At 36.5% G+C, this 17,700-nt stretch overlaps 1 protein-coding gene across 1 annotated transcript; it reads right to left on the bottom strand.

The window, feature by feature from the left end:
• Nucleotides 1–512: 512 nt before the first annotated feature.
• On the bottom strand, nucleotides 513–7,919 carry LOC104112060 (ubiquitin-conjugating enzyme E2 10). Its single transcript, XM_033660228.2, has 5 exons — nucleotides 7,808–7,919; nucleotides 7,585–7,670; nucleotides 2,833–2,960; nucleotides 1,453–1,557; nucleotides 513–837 (listed from the first exon to the last, which is right to left on the bottom strand). Exons 2-5 carry the CDS (start codon nucleotides 7,652–7,654, stop codon nucleotides 694–696), a joined length of 447 nt encoding a protein of 148 aa, XP_033516119.1. The 5' UTR covers nucleotides 7,655–7,670; nucleotides 7,808–7,919; the 3' UTR covers nucleotides 513–693.
• Between the last annotated feature and the right edge of the window lie 9,781 nt (nucleotides 7,920–17,700).

Below are 17,700 nucleotides of genomic sequence, written 5' to 3' on the forward strand. Positions count from 1 at the left end.
GATCTGTTTCAAATTTAAGATCATTCAGAACAGATTTGGAACAGTTTGATCGATTGAAATTACAAAGTGGAAGAATACTTTGTTGAACAACACATAAAATTAGGCCAATGGGGTGGACTTTAAATAAACAATTTAACAAATAGGCTGTTTGTAAATAATACAAAATCATGCAAATCTGATAAAACTCGATGTGCAATTGAACAAGCACAAAATTATGTGGACAAATTTAAAGAACATTGTTGCTTTATAGACAGTTCTACTTCTCTCAACTACCGACATTAGTTAGTCGTTATTATTTTTAATGGGAAGAGAAGTGGAGAAGAAAAAGAAGATTGTTGCCTGCCTGCATGTATCACATGTTACTTCCAATTGGAAAAATTGCATTTTTCTTTTGGAGATTAACCAAAAAAATACTCAAGTTTTAAGGCTTTGGACTGCTTCACATATATGAGAGATCACGTAGCAGATACCAATGGTTAAAATGCTTACCACTTAGAACCCATCCAGCAGAATTTCAAAACCATTTAATCTTACACACATAAGGCAAATTAAGTGTTTCACAGAGGGTCACAATTCAACCTTTCCCCTTGAGTTAATTATGCATAAGAAACACAATTACTTAATACATCATAGATAAAAAAAACAAAAAGATCAGAGGAAAAGGAGCACCTCCAAATACTTGTGTTTCAGCAACTAACCCATGGCATACTTTTGAGTCCAGCTCCGAGCAGTGGCTTCATACTTGCTTTTATCGGTCTTGTACATATGAGCAATCTCAGGCACCAAAGGATCATCAGGATTAGGGTCCGTTAGCAGAGAACAGATAGACAGCAGCACCTGCAAGGAACAGATACAAAATAAGCCACCACCGTATACCAGCCACAATCTGGTGTCCTGACATGTTATCTGCACTTTGATAGATCGATTATGGTTAATGCAATTGAAATAAACAAGGCACGGTTTGACCTACAAATTTCCCTCTTTTAGCTTTTCTGTTTTTATAACAAAAAAAATCTCTGAGGACCAACCGGACAATGTTCGAAACTCGCTGATTAATGTAACTACCCTTTACCTTAAACTATCTAAATACCAGGTTTTCAGTCCGCGGCAAGGTTAGTGGCATGGGGCCTAACCCACAAATTTAGCTTTCTAGAGATCAACTTCAACTGATAAGAGTCTAACTGGGAACACGGAAAATCCTGCTGGTACTCACTCAGTTTCTAATATTTACACTCTCAGCAAAAGGAAAATATTATTGCACACTTCTTTCAGTTGGTTGAATGAGAGGACAACTAGATGAATAGATGTATGCATGTGAAAGTTATACTGATCCAAAATACATTCACATTGTTAGTTCACTTTATTCAATTGTGCACAGTATTAGTCCTTGAAATTCTTGTGATGTAATTAATCGAAAAGTCAAATGTGTTTGAACCCATATCAAGACAAAACCTTGGATATTGTGAGTGCGGGGCTCCACTGTTCCTTCAAAATGTCGAGGCAAATGCTACCATTGCTGTTGATGTTTGGGTGAAAAACCTTTGTCCTAAAAGCTACCTGCACATTGTTCCATTTATAAGTTCTGAAATATCCCAGGGTTAAAAGAGTAAAGAAAAGAAAGGAGCGAGACAGCCAAAAACTATGTACTTTGGCAAATGAATGTAAGAGCACACCAAGTCCAATTCTTAAAAAATTACATAAAAAACTCAGCCCAATAAAGGATTCTGTATGGAATAAAGCAAAATTGTTAACTAGGATACCAACAAGAAAAACAGACTTTCAGATCCCCCTCTAGTTGAGAGTTCAACATAGTACTCACGAGGGAATGTTCTTGATGAAATTAACAAGATGCATGTTCTTGATTCGTAGACCAATACCGAAGAGCGTAGAGAATTCCAAGATCTCGTGATATGGCTCAATGCAACATGAACCTAAAGGGAAATCCAAGCTATCCTGCTTAGTTTTTTTTGGATGAAGGTGGTGTCGGGACCAACTTGAACACACACTTCCACTGATCCACCAAGCAAACCGCAACTAGCACACAAACACAGGTTCCAGGTAAACCAGCCTATTAAGGCTGGAGCAGAGTGCCTCACTCTGAGTGGTGTAGCTAGGATTTAAACCTAGGATCTCCAAGTTTTATTCTTGTACCTCAAACACTTACCAATCTCCTTGGTCCAAATCCAAGTCATTCTTCTTACAATTGCACAACATGCTGTAATCGTCCTCCCCAGTTCATGGCTTCAGTGGATTCCACACAAGCAAAGCTCGAGCAAAGACGACTCTCGAAAACCACTTGGGGAACAATAGTACTCTTTCTTGTAATACAGGAATGAAGAGCAAACTTGAGATGCTTTTGAGTAAACAAATAAGCACACAAGACAAACTCACAGGAATTACCATCATTACCGCGCTAACAAAATGCAGATACTCAGAAAATGGTTGAGCTTTCTTGATGCAGGTTTAATTGACCAATCTACATAAATATTACAGTCAATTCACTTAACTTTTAAGGCATGACTAACACCAACAAAATTGAGCTTTACAGAATGCCTATTCACACTAGTTTGAATTCATAAAGGGGAAGAAAGCAGCTCTCCCTAGCAAATGAGCTGTAACATACTTGGCTTAACATATTGTTGTGAACAGAGACATTTGGAACCATTGATAAATAATTGCAAGCAAAAAAAAAAAAAAAAAAAAAAGGCAATACATTTGATCCTGAAAAAAGAATCCCAGCACGATTTAGGAATAGTACATTGATAAGCAAACAAGCAACTTATCACGTAAGTCATCAAGATGAAATATAACCCCATGTCATAGATAGGATACCTTTGGAGGCTTAAATGGATAATCAGGCGGAAAATGAATGGTAACAAGAAACACTCCGCCAGCATAAGGACTGTCAGATGGACCCATAAGTGTTGCTTGCCAATGAAACATATCTTCAGCAACTGGGCCTGATACAAGAAACAGCATAATGATCAGAGAACAATGTTCCACATGTAGAATTATAGACCTTAACAAGTTTCACAAAGCTACTGCTAATAAAATAGCAAAAGATAAAGCAGAAAGAATCAGATAACTTTCCGCATGCAGATAGCAAACACATCTCAAGAATAAACACAGACATGGTAGGCTGGTTCAGATGCACAATCCACCTTTACCTTATGCAGATCTTTCAAAGTTTTGTATCATGTGCAATTTGGAACCTTACAATGTATCATTTAATCATTTTACTAATCACCAGAAAATCAATCATCTAGCCTTTTCTTATTTATTGTTCCTCCTGCGTTTAGTTTCATTAGGAATGAAGGGAGCAAAGCTCCTCGGATTTGTATTAAACTAAGAACGCCAGGATATAACCTCCACAAATAACATCACTGAACCAAGAATGCTAATACATGACCTCCACAAATAAGAAGCTGCAATACTACCACAAAAGAAAAAACAGACGAACTAGAAACATAAGAGTCTCTTCTAAATGCCACAACCTAATTCCTCCTGATTCTTTTTTTTGATGAAGGGTGATTCATTAATAGGCATCAAGAAGATGCAAAAGGTACAAAAAGGTAGATAACTAGCTCCAGTGCAAAAATCTATGCTAAGAACAGGGAGCTAAGGAAATCCACAAGGTGATCTGCACTAGTTACAGGGGAAAGATAAATCCAGCTAAATAGATTAACTAAGCAAATAGTCTTGAGGGAGTAGGTTGGAGTTGCGATGCCATCAAAACACCTCTGACTTCTTTCTGTCCAGATACACCAAAAAATTACCGTTGGAAGTTGGAACCATTCTCCAGATCTTCTTGATGGCTTTGTCAACTCTCCAAAAACACCAACTTTCATATGCTTGCTTTATTGTCTGAGGCATAACCCATTTCAGACCAAAAATAGAGAAGAAGAGATTCCAGATTTCACTTGCAACTGCGCAATGGAGGAAAAGATGATTATGACACTTACTGAATTTTGTTGACACATGTAACATCTGTTAACAAGTGTAATGTTCCTCTTGCTTAAGTTGTCTTGAGTGAGACATAGCCCCTTTATAGCTATCCATTCACCTTTGCAGGCACCTTAGTTCTCCAGATATGTTTCAAGACCAGTTATCTATCATACCATTCTGGGAACAAAAGTGTTTGTAACCATCTTGGACTGTGTATTTGCCCCCCTTAGAGTGTTCCCATCTGAGTTTGTCTGGCTGTTGATCATCACTGATATGGCCTTCTAAAGAGTTGAACATAGTTAGTGGGTAACTAATCTCCCAGTCCTGTAGATTTCGTCTAAACAGGGGGCACCATGTACCATTTTCTTTGTTCTGAGCAACAGTAGATTCCTTGTTGAGTGCAATCTGGTATAGATTAGAATATATATCCATCAGTGCATTATCTCCATGCCACTTGTCTTTCCAGAATTTAACATGATCTCCTCCTTTCCCAACCTTGAAGGTTATATTTTGAAAGAACTCATCCCAGTGCTTGCTGATATTCTTCCATAGGCCAATGCCATAAGGAGTGTTTATTTTCTTTGTACACCAGTGATTATGTTGCCCATACTTAGCATCAATGATGTTCTTCCATAGTCCAGGTCTATCTTGCCCATATCTCCACAGCCACTTCAATAACATTGCTTTGCTATCCAAATATAAATCTAAAACACCCAAGCCTCCTTGATATCTTGGCCGAATTATTTTAGACCATTTTACGAGTGGGAATTTAAGTGTGGTGTTGCATCCCTCCCATAAAAATTTTCTCCTAAGTTTATCCATCTGTTTTAGGACTGAGCTTGGTATTGGGAACAATGACAAGTGGTAAGTGGGGAGACTATCTAGGACACTGTTGATGGGGGTTAATCTGCCGCCCATGGAGAGGTATTGCATCTACCATGTTGCAAGCCTTTTCTCAAACTTTTCCAGCACACCACTCCAAATTTCGTTAGATTTGAACTTGGCCCCCAATGGTAGTCCTAGATATGTGGTAGGCAAGGTACCTATATTGCAACATAGAATGTCTGCCAACTCCTCGATGTTAGGACTTGGGAACATAATTCACGAGGTACATAATGCTTTTTATCATGTTAATGTGCAGTCCATAGAGTGCCTCAAATATTATCAGCGTCGAGTTAAGGTTCAGAACTAGTGATCTCTCGTTGCCGTAGAAGATAACAGTATCATCTGCAAAGAGCAGGTGAGATACTAGGACTGCGCTACTAGGGTTCCTTCCCACCTGAAAACCTTGTATCCATTGTAGTTGCTTAGCCCTCTCCAACATTTTGGTGAGTCCTTCCATAGTTCAGAAGACTAAAGAATGTTTTCTTCAATGAGGCTCGTTAAAATTTTCTATTATCTTAAAAGCAACCAGAAACCTAGCCATCTTATCCTCATACAAGAGGCACAAAGTCACTGGCGACAGGAAATCATATTGACAGACTAAATGGAAGATTCTACATTTCAAGCAAACTTCGAGAAAATATGAGAACTTTTTCCTTCTCGTTTCATTATGTTCTTTTTCCCTCATGGTTATTTTGCCATTTTCTTTCTTGGGGGGAGGAGGACTGTCTTTTCAACACACTCACATGAGCTGAATAATTAGCTGAAAGAGAAATTAATAAAACATCACGTTCTTTGTTGTCCATCGAATGAGACACCTTGAATGATGTTGTAATGGACTCTGCACCAGGTAACTAAGTTACTTGACATCATTGTGATCGCAACACAATGAAAAAACGTGGCAGTAATAAAAGTTTCAGGCTACAAAAGAAGCCAAGAGAACTGGTAGGTACTTAATTCCTCAAGCTGAATCAATAAACCTAGTTTAAATGAAAATATAACCAGCTCAAAGAGAAAAATGGAAAGTCCTAGCATTTAACTCTAGTCTCTAATTGTTACCAAGATGTTATCATCCTTTCCTTTTTGTACGCCCTTCAGTTTTAACTCTACCGTCTTCCCAATGACTCTTTTTCCCATTACCATAGGATCCAAAATCAAACAGTAACATCCTAGCTGTTACTCTTCTCCCCTGTACACCTTTCTTTCTCTATCTTTGAACTGAACGCTAAACTCTGATAGCCCCTTCAACTGTCTGCTCCTTCCAAATATCACAGCAAGCAAAATCATGTACATGGAAGTAAGTGGTATGCTCAAATCTCATCCCTACAAAAAAACTTCATGAAAGAAAAATAATGGACATAGCAGTTACCATCGTTTTTCTTCTCTCAACACCGCAGGTCCAATCTTTTCTTTGCTTTATGATGTTATTCTTGAATCTGATGAGTTTAACCTGACTATATATACAATTACTTTCGTGCTTTTGCTCTCTTTAGTAAGCACAGCATTTGATATTATTTCTTACCTTTTTCTTCAAATAAAGATTCTTTAATTATTCATCTTTCTACAGTGGAGAGGAGATACTTCTTTCCAGATATTTCATAGGCAAAACTAAATATCAGAAGAAGCGTTCACATCCCTACTACTATTCCCGAAAAAGGCTGCAAAAAAATTAAGATTAATCTAAAACAAAAAGCATTCCAAGTTGTTTCAAATTTCCAGCTAGATTTAAAAGTCGTTTCATTTTGACCTCTAACAAGCTCAAGATTGCTCCTTTCATCAAAAATTTGTTCATCTAAGGTCCAAGTCCAGATAACCTGAGTTCTACCAGCCTACCTTTTGCAGACTAAGCAAATTTATAGTGAACCAGACTCACTGACCTTTTTTCATCATTCAGTATCCCCTCACTAAAACCTGGATAATAGAAAAAGGTGAAAAGAAAAGAAAAAAACAGCAAAAATGTCCAATCATGCCCCAAAAGAACAACCTGAATTCTTCACACTTCCCACACCATAACTAAGGAATCATGTAGTCTGGAAACTAAAAAGGATAATCTTCAAAAAAAGATCAGCCAGTTTCATTTTATTAATTCTTGTAACCTCAGCCCTCACAGGAGGATCACTAGACAGAAAAAAATTCTAATCCACACGTGTGTTTTGCAGCAAGAACAAACGCATTGTGACGAGCCCTAAATTGGTGCTTTAAGGGATAGGTGGTTTATTTAATATGGCTCGGGCAATACTCACCTCTTGAGCTAGCTGTTGGAGTTAAGTTAGGCCCAATGTACATTTCTTTAACATGATTAAAAAAAAAATTATCACTTTAACCATAGTTACTTCTTTTTTCCTGACGGCAGTTTTCGAGCCAGCCTGCGCGCTATTCCATCGGATACCTGCTACTTCCAACCAACACAGGTACCCATTAACTCTGCCCACAACGGTCTAGGCTTAGGCAGATAGAAAGAAATCACTTAGTGCTTTTTTGAACCTAAGACCTCAGGGTTCTCCTCCCACTAGGCCAAGCCCGCCCTTGTGCCACTTAACCAGCTACTTAATACATCAATTTGTCACTATTGCTTCTTCTTTTGAAAGTTAAATTAACTTGTTAGTGCAAAAACTTGCACACTTTTCATCAACAGTATTCTCAAGCAAACCTTACTCGTCAAAGCACCAGCCAATTTTGAAAAATCACCAAAAAATAAACATAAGAAAAAAAATATACAGAAGAAAATAAACGAACAGAAAGAGTTGGAGATGGTACCAGCGCTGCAAGAGGTAGGAGGATCTTTCTGGAGATCCTTGAGCTCTTTCAGAATTCGCTTGGATGCCATATTCGTTACCAAATCCCTAATTACACAAAATAAATAAAACAAAAAAACCCTAAATCAGCTCGAGCTTTACGAACAGTTTACATGTACTATGAGATATATGGATACAAATTTACAAATACTAGAATTGAAAGAGGATAAGACAATTTGTTTTACCTCAGAAATCCTCCTACTCGATTTCTGCAAAAAAGGGAGAGTTCAAACAGTGAAATAAGAGACGGTCTTTATAGACAGAAGAAGAGATTTTTTTTGTAGCAGTGAACCGTTTCGTAAATTTACTGGGTAGTTTTATTCTACGACCCCCGTTATTTTGTAAATGTGACACTTTGATCCCTTCAACGTTTCTTTAACTTCTATAATATTTTGTGCTGGTACAACAATAAAATCAAAGTGGCGCAGCGGAAGCGTGGTGGGCCCATAACCCACAGGTCCCAGGATCGAAACCTGGCTTTGATATATGCAAGGAGAGCGAAACTCCCTTTTTGCTCGTCTTTTTTAGATAATTTTTTTCTTCCTTTTTCTATTTGAATCCTTATTCTCGTATTTTGCTTATTTTTAGACTTTTATTACTACCTTTATGTTATAAAAGAAGAAGAAGAAGAAAATTGTAGAGAAAAGTAGGGAGAGAGAATTCTTATTGATTTGGGATTAATTACAATGGAATAGAACCCCTCTATTTATAGGGGGAAAGTGACTTAACCACAAAGTAACAAACCATAGAATTTCTCTAACATATAGACATTCACCTTAAATAAAACTCTATTTATAACACTCCCCCTTGAATGTCTATTCATCAGATAATGTGTCTCATTAAAATTTTAACTAAAATAAAACCCAATGAAAAAAAACTCTAGTGAAGGAAAAAGAGCACACGTGTTTAGAAATACGCTTTTCGGTTGCCTCGTTAAAAACTTTGCAAGGAAAATTCAGTGGGACAAAACCTTGTAAGGAAAAAAGAGTCCAACGTGTATTAACTCTCCCTAATGAGACAATCAATTGACATCTTTGAGCCTTTGTATTCCAATCTTGTGCACCATCTTCAAAAGATCGTTGGTATAGATTTGATAAACAAATCATCCATATTACTTGAATGAATATGTTGCACCTTGAAATCATCATTCCCGATAAAGATGTATTGTCTTCGTATGAATCATCATTTCAATATCTTTGCATAGGGGTAAAGACTCTTACTATCGTATTATCATGCTTATATTTATGGCAAGATACCTATGTGCACAAATTGCACTTAGGATGTGGTACATCAGGACCAAGAATTGTATATGTTTTAAGCGATTTAAATCCTTCAGGGATTGTCCTATAAGTTAAGTCATATAAGCCATATAAATAGACTTTAGATGCATATCAAGTTATCATGTCATGATAAACATACAAGATAGATAAAAGTGATTGCACACTCTGTTGACTTTATACTTTCAAGTGTTTGAACTACATGTCCAAAACTACATGTCTTTCATATGAAACCAATTCTATTCGAATTGTGTCTCTTCCATTTGGCCAATATTTTTGTGTCTCTATTCGATAGACTTAAGATCCTCATCTATACTTAGTGTTATGATAGATGTCGTCGACGAACATTTTATATCGGTTCCAATATTTATTCATAAAGACATAACATAGAGATCTCTTCATTTATATTTCAGGTACATGAACCTCTCCTGAGATTTTATGAAGTATTATGTCATATGATCTTCTAGATCATTTGCCTCATTATTATAATCATTTTGATTATTTGCTCCTCTTCTTTATCAAGAATATTATTTGAAACTGATTTGTCTATACGCTTTTATGATGACCCGATAGGTCATCTTTAAATTTAATAATTATTTCTTTATTCTAAAACTTCAAATAGGAACCTTTGAGTATTCCTCGACTTTTGTGCGTAGTCCATAAATTTTTTCGAAAAGATTTTATGTGAAAAAATGATTAAAATGTGAAATAGAGCTTTAAAGCTCAACTGAGTTGACTTCGGTCAACGTTTTGAGCAAATGGACCCGGATCAGTATTTTAAAAGTTCTGGTAGGTCCCTATCGTGATTTGAAACTTGGACATATGCCCAGAATCGAATTCGCATGTCCCTAGCTCAAATTATCGCCATTTAATGGAAACTAGAAATCTAAAGGCTAAAGATTTCCAAAGTTTGACCGTGAATTTGACTTTATAGATATAAGACTCGGATAGAGATTCAGAGAGTTGGAATAGTTCCGTTAGGTCATTTGGGACTTACCTGCAAAATTTGAGATTATTCCGGATTGAGTTGACATGTTTTGGCGTGAGTTATAGAATTGAAAATTTCATAAACTCATAAATCTGAATCGAGGTGTGAATTATAATTTCGATATTGTTTGACGTAATTTGAAACCCCGAGTACGTCTGTATTATGTTAGAGGACTTGTTGGTATATTTGTACGGGATCCCGAGTAGCTCGGTGAGTTTCAGAGTGAGTTTTGAGCGAGTCTGGGCATTTCGGCACTCTGATGTTGTTCTGGAACTTTTGGAAGTGGGCACATTTTTGAGTGCTGAGGCAAAGGAAAAATGCGGACCGCACAATTCTTCTCGCGGTCGCACTTCAGGGGGTTCTGCAGGTTCGATGGTCTGACTTCGGAAGCTTATATCTTTTAATCTATAAGAAATTTGGAAATGATTCAAAAACGGAAGTTATAGCCCTTTGAATCTAGTTTCCAGAAAAGTATACCATTAATCATTTGGACATTTGAAGCCTGATAGTGTGGCCACTATTGAAGTGCAGCCACATAATTTGGATCGCGGCCGCAGAACCCGGTATGTGCGACCGCACAAGAAAATGTGCGGTCAGCACAATGAGAGGTCAGATTATGTACTATATAACCGAGGTTTAGGGTATTATTTTATATTTGGACTTTGGAAGCTCTATTTGTGACGATGTTTCGTGGGTTTTGCAAGAAATTCATCGGGGTAAGTGATTCTAACTCGGATTTGGTTAATATACATGAATATATCATTGTTTTCATCATTCAATTTGCATTTTGAACTTCATAAACTATAATTTTAGGATTCGAATGGCAATCCGATGTCGGAATTCGATAATTTTTATATGGTTGAACTCGTATCGGAATGGGTGTTCGGATTTCGTGATTTTTTTACGGGCCCCGAAAAGTGGGTCCCACGTTGACTTTTGGTTGACTTTTCCGAAAATGACTTAAATTAAGTCTCTTTCGAATTGTGAATAATTTCTAAAGCTCAATTCGAATTGTTGGTAAATAATTTGCTAGGTTTGATTGGTTTGGAGAATAATTCAAAAGGAAATGTTGTGGTCGAGTGATCATTTGAAATTATAAAACAAGGTAAGTGTCGTAGTTAACCTTGACTTAAGAGAATAGAACTCTTGAATTATTTGTTATGTGAAATTCATGTGGACGACGTGTATGCGAGGTGACGAGTGTCTACACGTCGTCAAATTAATTATTTGCATAATTATTTAAAAATCATAAATTGTTTTAAGACATGAATTAATTGTTATAATAATTGTTTCTCTCATATCCCTTGTCAATATTAATTCTTGAATTCGTGCAATAATTGTTACATACTTATTTGATTTATGTGTCTTAATTACTACTTGACATTTAGCATATTAAATATGAAATTGCATATTCTCTCCCTGATTTTCACAATTAATCGCTACTTGTCTTTACTTGTTTCCTAAATAATTTATAAATATTGTGTGCCTTGTTGCATGATAATATTTTACTGAATGTGGTATTTATGAGAGTATTTTTATTATATTTAAGAGTTGTTAAATTATATTGTTGGAGCGGGTTGCACGCTGCAACAGAAATAAAAAGGAATATATTGGGGGATCGGGTTGCACGCCGCAACGGATTATATTTTAAGTTTATATTGTTGGAGTGGGTTGCACGCCGCAACGAAAATTTATTGAAGAATTATATTGTTGGAGCGGGTTGCACGCCGCAATGGAAATTGATTGAACTAATAATTGGTTATGACTGCCGGGTTGGCTTCAATTGTTGAAATGAGTTACGTGTTTTATTTCTATTATTGTTGGTATTACTATTATTGCGTACAAGTTAATGTAAGTGACCTACCTTAGCCTCGTCACTACTTCGTCGAAGTTAGGCTCGACACTTACAGAGTACATGGGGTCGGTTGTACTCATACTAATACTATACTTTGCACTTCTTGTGCAGATTTTGGAGTTGGTCCCAACGGTGTACCATAGACTTGCTCGGATTTCAGCTACCCGGAGGAGACTTGAGATATAACTGCACAGCGTCTGCAGTTCTGAAGTCCCCTTCTACTTTATTTTAGATGTGTATTTTCTTTCAGACAACTTTATTTTATTCAAATCCTTATTTGTATTATTCTAGAAGCTCGTGCACTTGTGACTCCAATTCTGGGATGATATTTAGACATCGCGATTATTATGGATTATTCACTTTATTTCCGCATTTATTTCTTTGTTATTAATTAATTCAAAAATGTGTTAAAATGGCTAATTATATTCTAACATTGGCTTGCCTAGCAAGTGAAATGTTAGGCAATCACGGTCCCGAATGTGGGAATTTCGGGTCGTGACAGCCTTAAGCATACCATAGATTTTGTCCTTCTATGACTTATTCTAATAAGAGCATTTGCAGTGAGAATATAATTACTTTTTTTGGGTCAGTAAACACGTCTGGCATGCTTTGCAATATATTACAAATGAATTATCTTTTTTATGAATTTCAAATTCATATTATCTTATTCGAGGATCTTGATGTACAAATGATAATTCATTCCACATTATTTTTTCTCAATTGTTTATCTTGTCTCCCCTCATGTTAGAAAAACTAACTTGCTTCCACAACTTTGAAAATCCACCTTTGTGTGTTATGGTGTTAATTAAAATATACACGCACATGAATAATAATAAGATGACATTATTTGGTTCATGACCCTGAACCACTTGTGAGGGAAGAATGTAATATACTTTCGTATATAACGTCTATCAACTAATATAGATTATTTGTTCTCATAATGTCACGACCCAAAATCACGTGACCGGCACCAGTCACACTACCCGACTCGAGCAAACCAAACCATGTGATGCACCTAAATCATATGCATGAAAACCAATTTAACTACGGAAGCTCCTTGAAAATCATATATATTTTCAAGTTAAATGATAAAATATTTAGAAATTCAAAATCACACATGACGTCTTTTGTGATAATAACAATGAGACTAAGTAAAATAAATATACTTTCATGTATGTCGTGTACAACTCCGCTATTACAACCTTTCACAACTATTTATGGAGCCTCTATACCAAGAATAGAACCAACAGTTGGAGTAATTCTAACAAAATAAAATAAGAAAGAACATGATAGCTATCACGAGATAAAAGTGGTGATTCATAATACCTCAGAAAGAGAGTCATCCTAGCCTGACTGCATGCCACGTATCATACATCATCCTTAAACATGTAAAGTAGGTAGGGCCCTAGAGGGGGGGCCTAAGGGATGAGTACACCACAACGGTACTCAATAAGTGTCATAGACTCTCTCTAACTTAAGTTCTTGGAACAAACTTTATTAAAAAAATGCATCAATATTTGATATAAAATGATAAAAAAATTATCAATTCATGACTCTTGTTATTTTAAATAACAATCAAGTGAAATATAACCCACAATATAAACTTTTAAAATATTTACATCAATCCAAGATTTTGGATAAAATCATGCAAAATCATTCCATTTGCTTTAAGTTATCGAAATCACTTTCGGCTCCTTAGGCCTAAACATAATAAAATCATCATTACCTTTCACCGGGAGTACTGTACCATCACCAACATAAGAAGGTCAACTAGGTTATGTACCTAGCGGCAAGTATCATATACCCTACTTGCTCAGGTCGTCTCATCGTAGTGTCGTACGAATTGACTCAGTCGTGCTAATAATAGCACAAAATAGTACCCTCTCAAGGGAGCATTCTGTCATAGTCTATACCACAAAGTGGCCATCTATGCCTACATCGGCACGTGTAGTTTCATGACAACGAATACGATATATCCAAAGCCAATCTCGGTGAACACAAGTAACTCTTAAAATATTTGATACTTTAAAAATATATCCATAGCATAGTAGCCTCGAAGGATCTATTTTTATCAAATCATAGCATTTACAGAAAATCTAAATCATATGAATAAAATTTAAATAAATAACGTTTTACATGCTAAAGCCTTTAGCAATTTAACATCAATCTTTAAAAGGCACCACAAGTGTTATTTTGCTCATCAATTTTCAAAAGAAATACTTTTCATGAAAACTTATCTTTAGCACTCAAATATGTATACTCTTGTCAATACGTAAGTTTTGATAAAAACTTATAACATTTACCTTGAGTGTCATTTTGCCAACAAGATTTAAAATGAAATTTTATAATCCAGTATGACACTACATATGTAAAATAATATTTTAATACACAGAGACATCCATACTGTTTGTCCCCACAAGCACGAAAGCACATTTGCAAACAACTTAATTAACTCGAAACATGCTTTTAGAGAAAGTCCCTCAAGAATAGTAAGTTTTAATCAACTTACATCGCTTTCTCTTTATTTACATTCACAAGCTTTCAATCCCCCTCCATCATTCCAATGTTGATTAAAATGCTCAACATCACCAACAAGTTGATATCTACAATTAGATATCCTAATTAAATCAAAATATGACCTAAGATATCGATCAACATCCATATATGGCTAATAAGTTGGCTACAAGCCTCCAACAACTCAAATCGCCAATTAGTTTTACATGCTAGACCATTCAACTTCATTCTTATGTTTTAATACCCATTTGAAGTCATTAATGATACTACATCAATTGTCCATTGCCACCAAGTTACTATTCATCGTCTTATATAATCAACACTTGAAAAATATACAAATCAGGTGATTAATTAGTTGATCACTTCCATCTTTTGCTAATAAATAATTGCATAGATTCATTATATTCATAAATTTCATCGCCAAGATTACCATTCATCTTCTCTCTTATTTTCTCAAAAGTACTATTCATGTCATGGACTAGAGTTTTATAATCCAATCGTTCAACCATTAAAACTTGTAACAAATGCTTCAAATACTTCTAACTACTCATAATAAACGAGTTTGAAGCATTGAAATTACCTCTAGTAGCTCAATCTTGAAAAATCACAACTTTGGTGATTTTAGTGTTCTTGAGGATTTGATGATGAAATTTACCATTTGGATGCAATAATGATGTTATAACTCATGTATATTGAGTAATAATCAACCCAAAACAACATTAACAACTTACCTTGGTTGATTGGACTTGATTTGAGCTTAAAATCGTCCATTCACCTCAAGAACCCTAACCCCGAGTACTCAAAATACTCTCTCCCCCGACTTGGTATTTATAGGCCCAAATTTCTGGGTTTCGAACGCGGCCTTGGATGCTATGGCAGCACGTCACTGCCAGTCATTCTTTCGGACGCGGCCTCGGATGCTTCGCATCCGCAGACTCCTCTGCCAGCCTTTGGTAATTTGGTCATAACTTATTGTAGAAATGTCCAAATGATAAACGGTTTGAAGAGTTAGAAACTAGACTCAGAAGTTGGAGACTAGGAGTTCTCAGAAGCATATTGTTTGAGGGTTGCGACCTGTTTGTGGTGAATATTTTATTTAAACTCAGTGGAGGCACTAGTTACATTAATTATTTGTGATAGCTACGTGCTACGCGTGCGTATATGTATAAGGTTTGAGCCATGTGCGAGCATCGGGGCCAGCAATCATACTCGAAAGAATGCTTAGGCTATGATATGCCTAGAGTTGACTATTAAGTATAAAGTTATAACATTCTTGTATTTATACCTTTGTTGACAACTATATGAGTCATACTCGAGGTTACAAAGAGGCTAATTCCCTAAATAAACTAGATAGTTACTATTTCTGCGATAACTTGTCGATTGAGCTGTGATAGCACACTTTGCACATGCCTACTTTAAGGCGTATTATTTATACCAGTGCAAGAGCATGTGAATCTTATTTCATTTATCATATAAATGTGTACTTATTTGATTGCTCATGTATGATATGCTTGGACCGAAGGCCAGTGACCATGCCATGCGAATTATGTTATTGGCACGTGAGTTGTCGGTGCAGATCCATATACTGATATTATTGGCACATGAGTTGTCCGTGTGTGTCCAGATATTGATACTATAACATATGAGTTTTCCATGTGGGTGATGTTAATATGAACTCTAGGAGAGCTGGTTAACGTTATTAGATTCGTGTGTCTTAGTTCTAATATATATGATGAGCTCATAACATTACGGTTGTGGTGGTGCTTGTTGAACTTGCGAAACGATTCTCTTCTTTGAGATATTTTCCATTTTTGGGTACATAGATTGCGCAATTTGTGGCATGAGTATATTGGTGTGCCGTGTATGTGGAATAGTTGTGTTTGATAATATAAGTTCATTGGACCTAGAATGGGTACTATCAGATTTAATTACGATATATTTGGAGGATAATATCAAAAGTCGGCTTAGAAAGTGATTATGGTTCTGGTCGGGGCGAGAGAGCTCCCTGACTTGTTGATTTGATAAGTAGTTATTGTGATCGAGAATGATATTGCGAGTATGTGAGTTGTGTAGTATGTTATGCGATTATATCTAGGGTTATAGTTATGGCTTGATACAACTTGTTCAGACTTATACAGTGTGTAGATGTGAGATTCGGGTCTTGTAAAAAATGCTGGATGTTGGAAAATTGGGTTCTAAGTTTTACGAACTAAGGTTAAAGTAATTATCTTCAATTATGATGTGTTGTCATGCCTATATAGAATAGGGTGGCATGGGATCACCCCCGGGTATGTGCGTGGTAAGGTGGAATAGTGATTTAATGGCTTGGAAATAACTCTTGGCACGTTCGAGGACGAACGTATGTTTAAGTGGGGGAGAATGTAACGACCCAACTTATCATTTTGAGTATTTACGCTCCTTTCTACTATTTGAAATCTTGAATAGCTTCATATGATGTATTATGACGTGTGTGAATCGTCGGTTTTGATTTTCAGGTGTTTCTGGATTAGTTCGGAAGAATGAATTTTATGTTGGAAGCTTAAATAAAAAGAGTTGACCGTAGTTTGACTTTTGTACAAACGACTCCGGAATGGAGTTTTGATGGTTCCAATAGCTCCGTATGGTGATTTTGGACTTAAGAGTATGTCCGGATAATTATTTGGAATTCCGTAGTTAAATTAGGCTTGAAATTGAGAAAATAGAAAATTGAAAGTTGAAAGTTTGACCAGGGGGTTGACTTTTTGATATCGGGGTCGGCATTCGATTCTGGAAATGGGAATAGGTCTGTTATGTCATTTATGACTTGTGTGCAAAATTTGAGATCAATCGGACTTGATTTGATAGGTTTCAGCATCGAATGTAAAAGTTAAAATTGTTAGTTTTCATAAAGCTTGAATTGGGGTGCGATTCTCGGCTTTATTGTTGTTTGATGTGATTTGAGGCTTCGACTAAGTTCGTATATTGTTTTAGGACTTGTTTGTATATTTGGTTGAGGTCCCCGGGGCCTCTGGTGGATTTCGGATGGCTAACAGATTGAATTTTGGACTTAGGAAAATGCTGAAGAATTATGGTGTTGGTGCATGTGCCATTGTAGAAGAGACTTCGCAGATGCGAGCAGCTCCTCGCAGAAGCGAAGTGGGGAGGTAAGTTGCTCACTGGAAAACGCATGAGCGAAGCACTTCGCAGGTGCGGAGCACCTTGCGCAAAAGCATGACCGCAGATGCGGTCCCAGGCATCGCAGATGCGGTCATTGATGGTCAAGTGGTTCTCGCAGAAGAGAGATTTATACCGCAGAAGCGGTGGTCGCAGATGCGACAATGTGACCGCAAATGTGGAAACGTTGGGCAGAACTCATTAAGTTCGAGGGTTCGATATTTTCACCCATTTTCGGATTTTGGAGCTCAGATTGGGCGATTTTGAGAGCAGTTTCACCACACAACTTGG

The sequence above is a fragment of the Nicotiana tomentosiformis genome, chromosome 12, assembly GCF_000390325.3.
Source record: "Nicotiana tomentosiformis chromosome 12, ASM39032v3, whole genome shotgun sequence".
Classification (NCBI taxonomy): Eukaryota; Viridiplantae; Streptophyta; class Magnoliopsida; order Solanales; family Solanaceae; genus Nicotiana; species Nicotiana tomentosiformis.

Bases quoted from the DNA above. Each gene is read 5' to 3' on its own strand.
- LOC104112060 (XM_033660228.2), bottom strand. From the start codon at position 7,654: ATGGCATCCAAGCGAATTCTGAAAGAGCTCAAGGATCTCCAGAAAGAT. The intron at 1,558-2,832 runs GTATCCTATCTA...AACAATGTGCAG, and splicing joins ATCCATTTAAGCCTCCAAAG to GTAGCTTTTAGGACAAAGGT. The intron at 838-1,452 runs GTTTTGTCTTGA...TGTTCCTTGCAG, and splicing joins CCGCACTCACAATATCCAAG to GTGCTGCTGTCTATCTGTTC.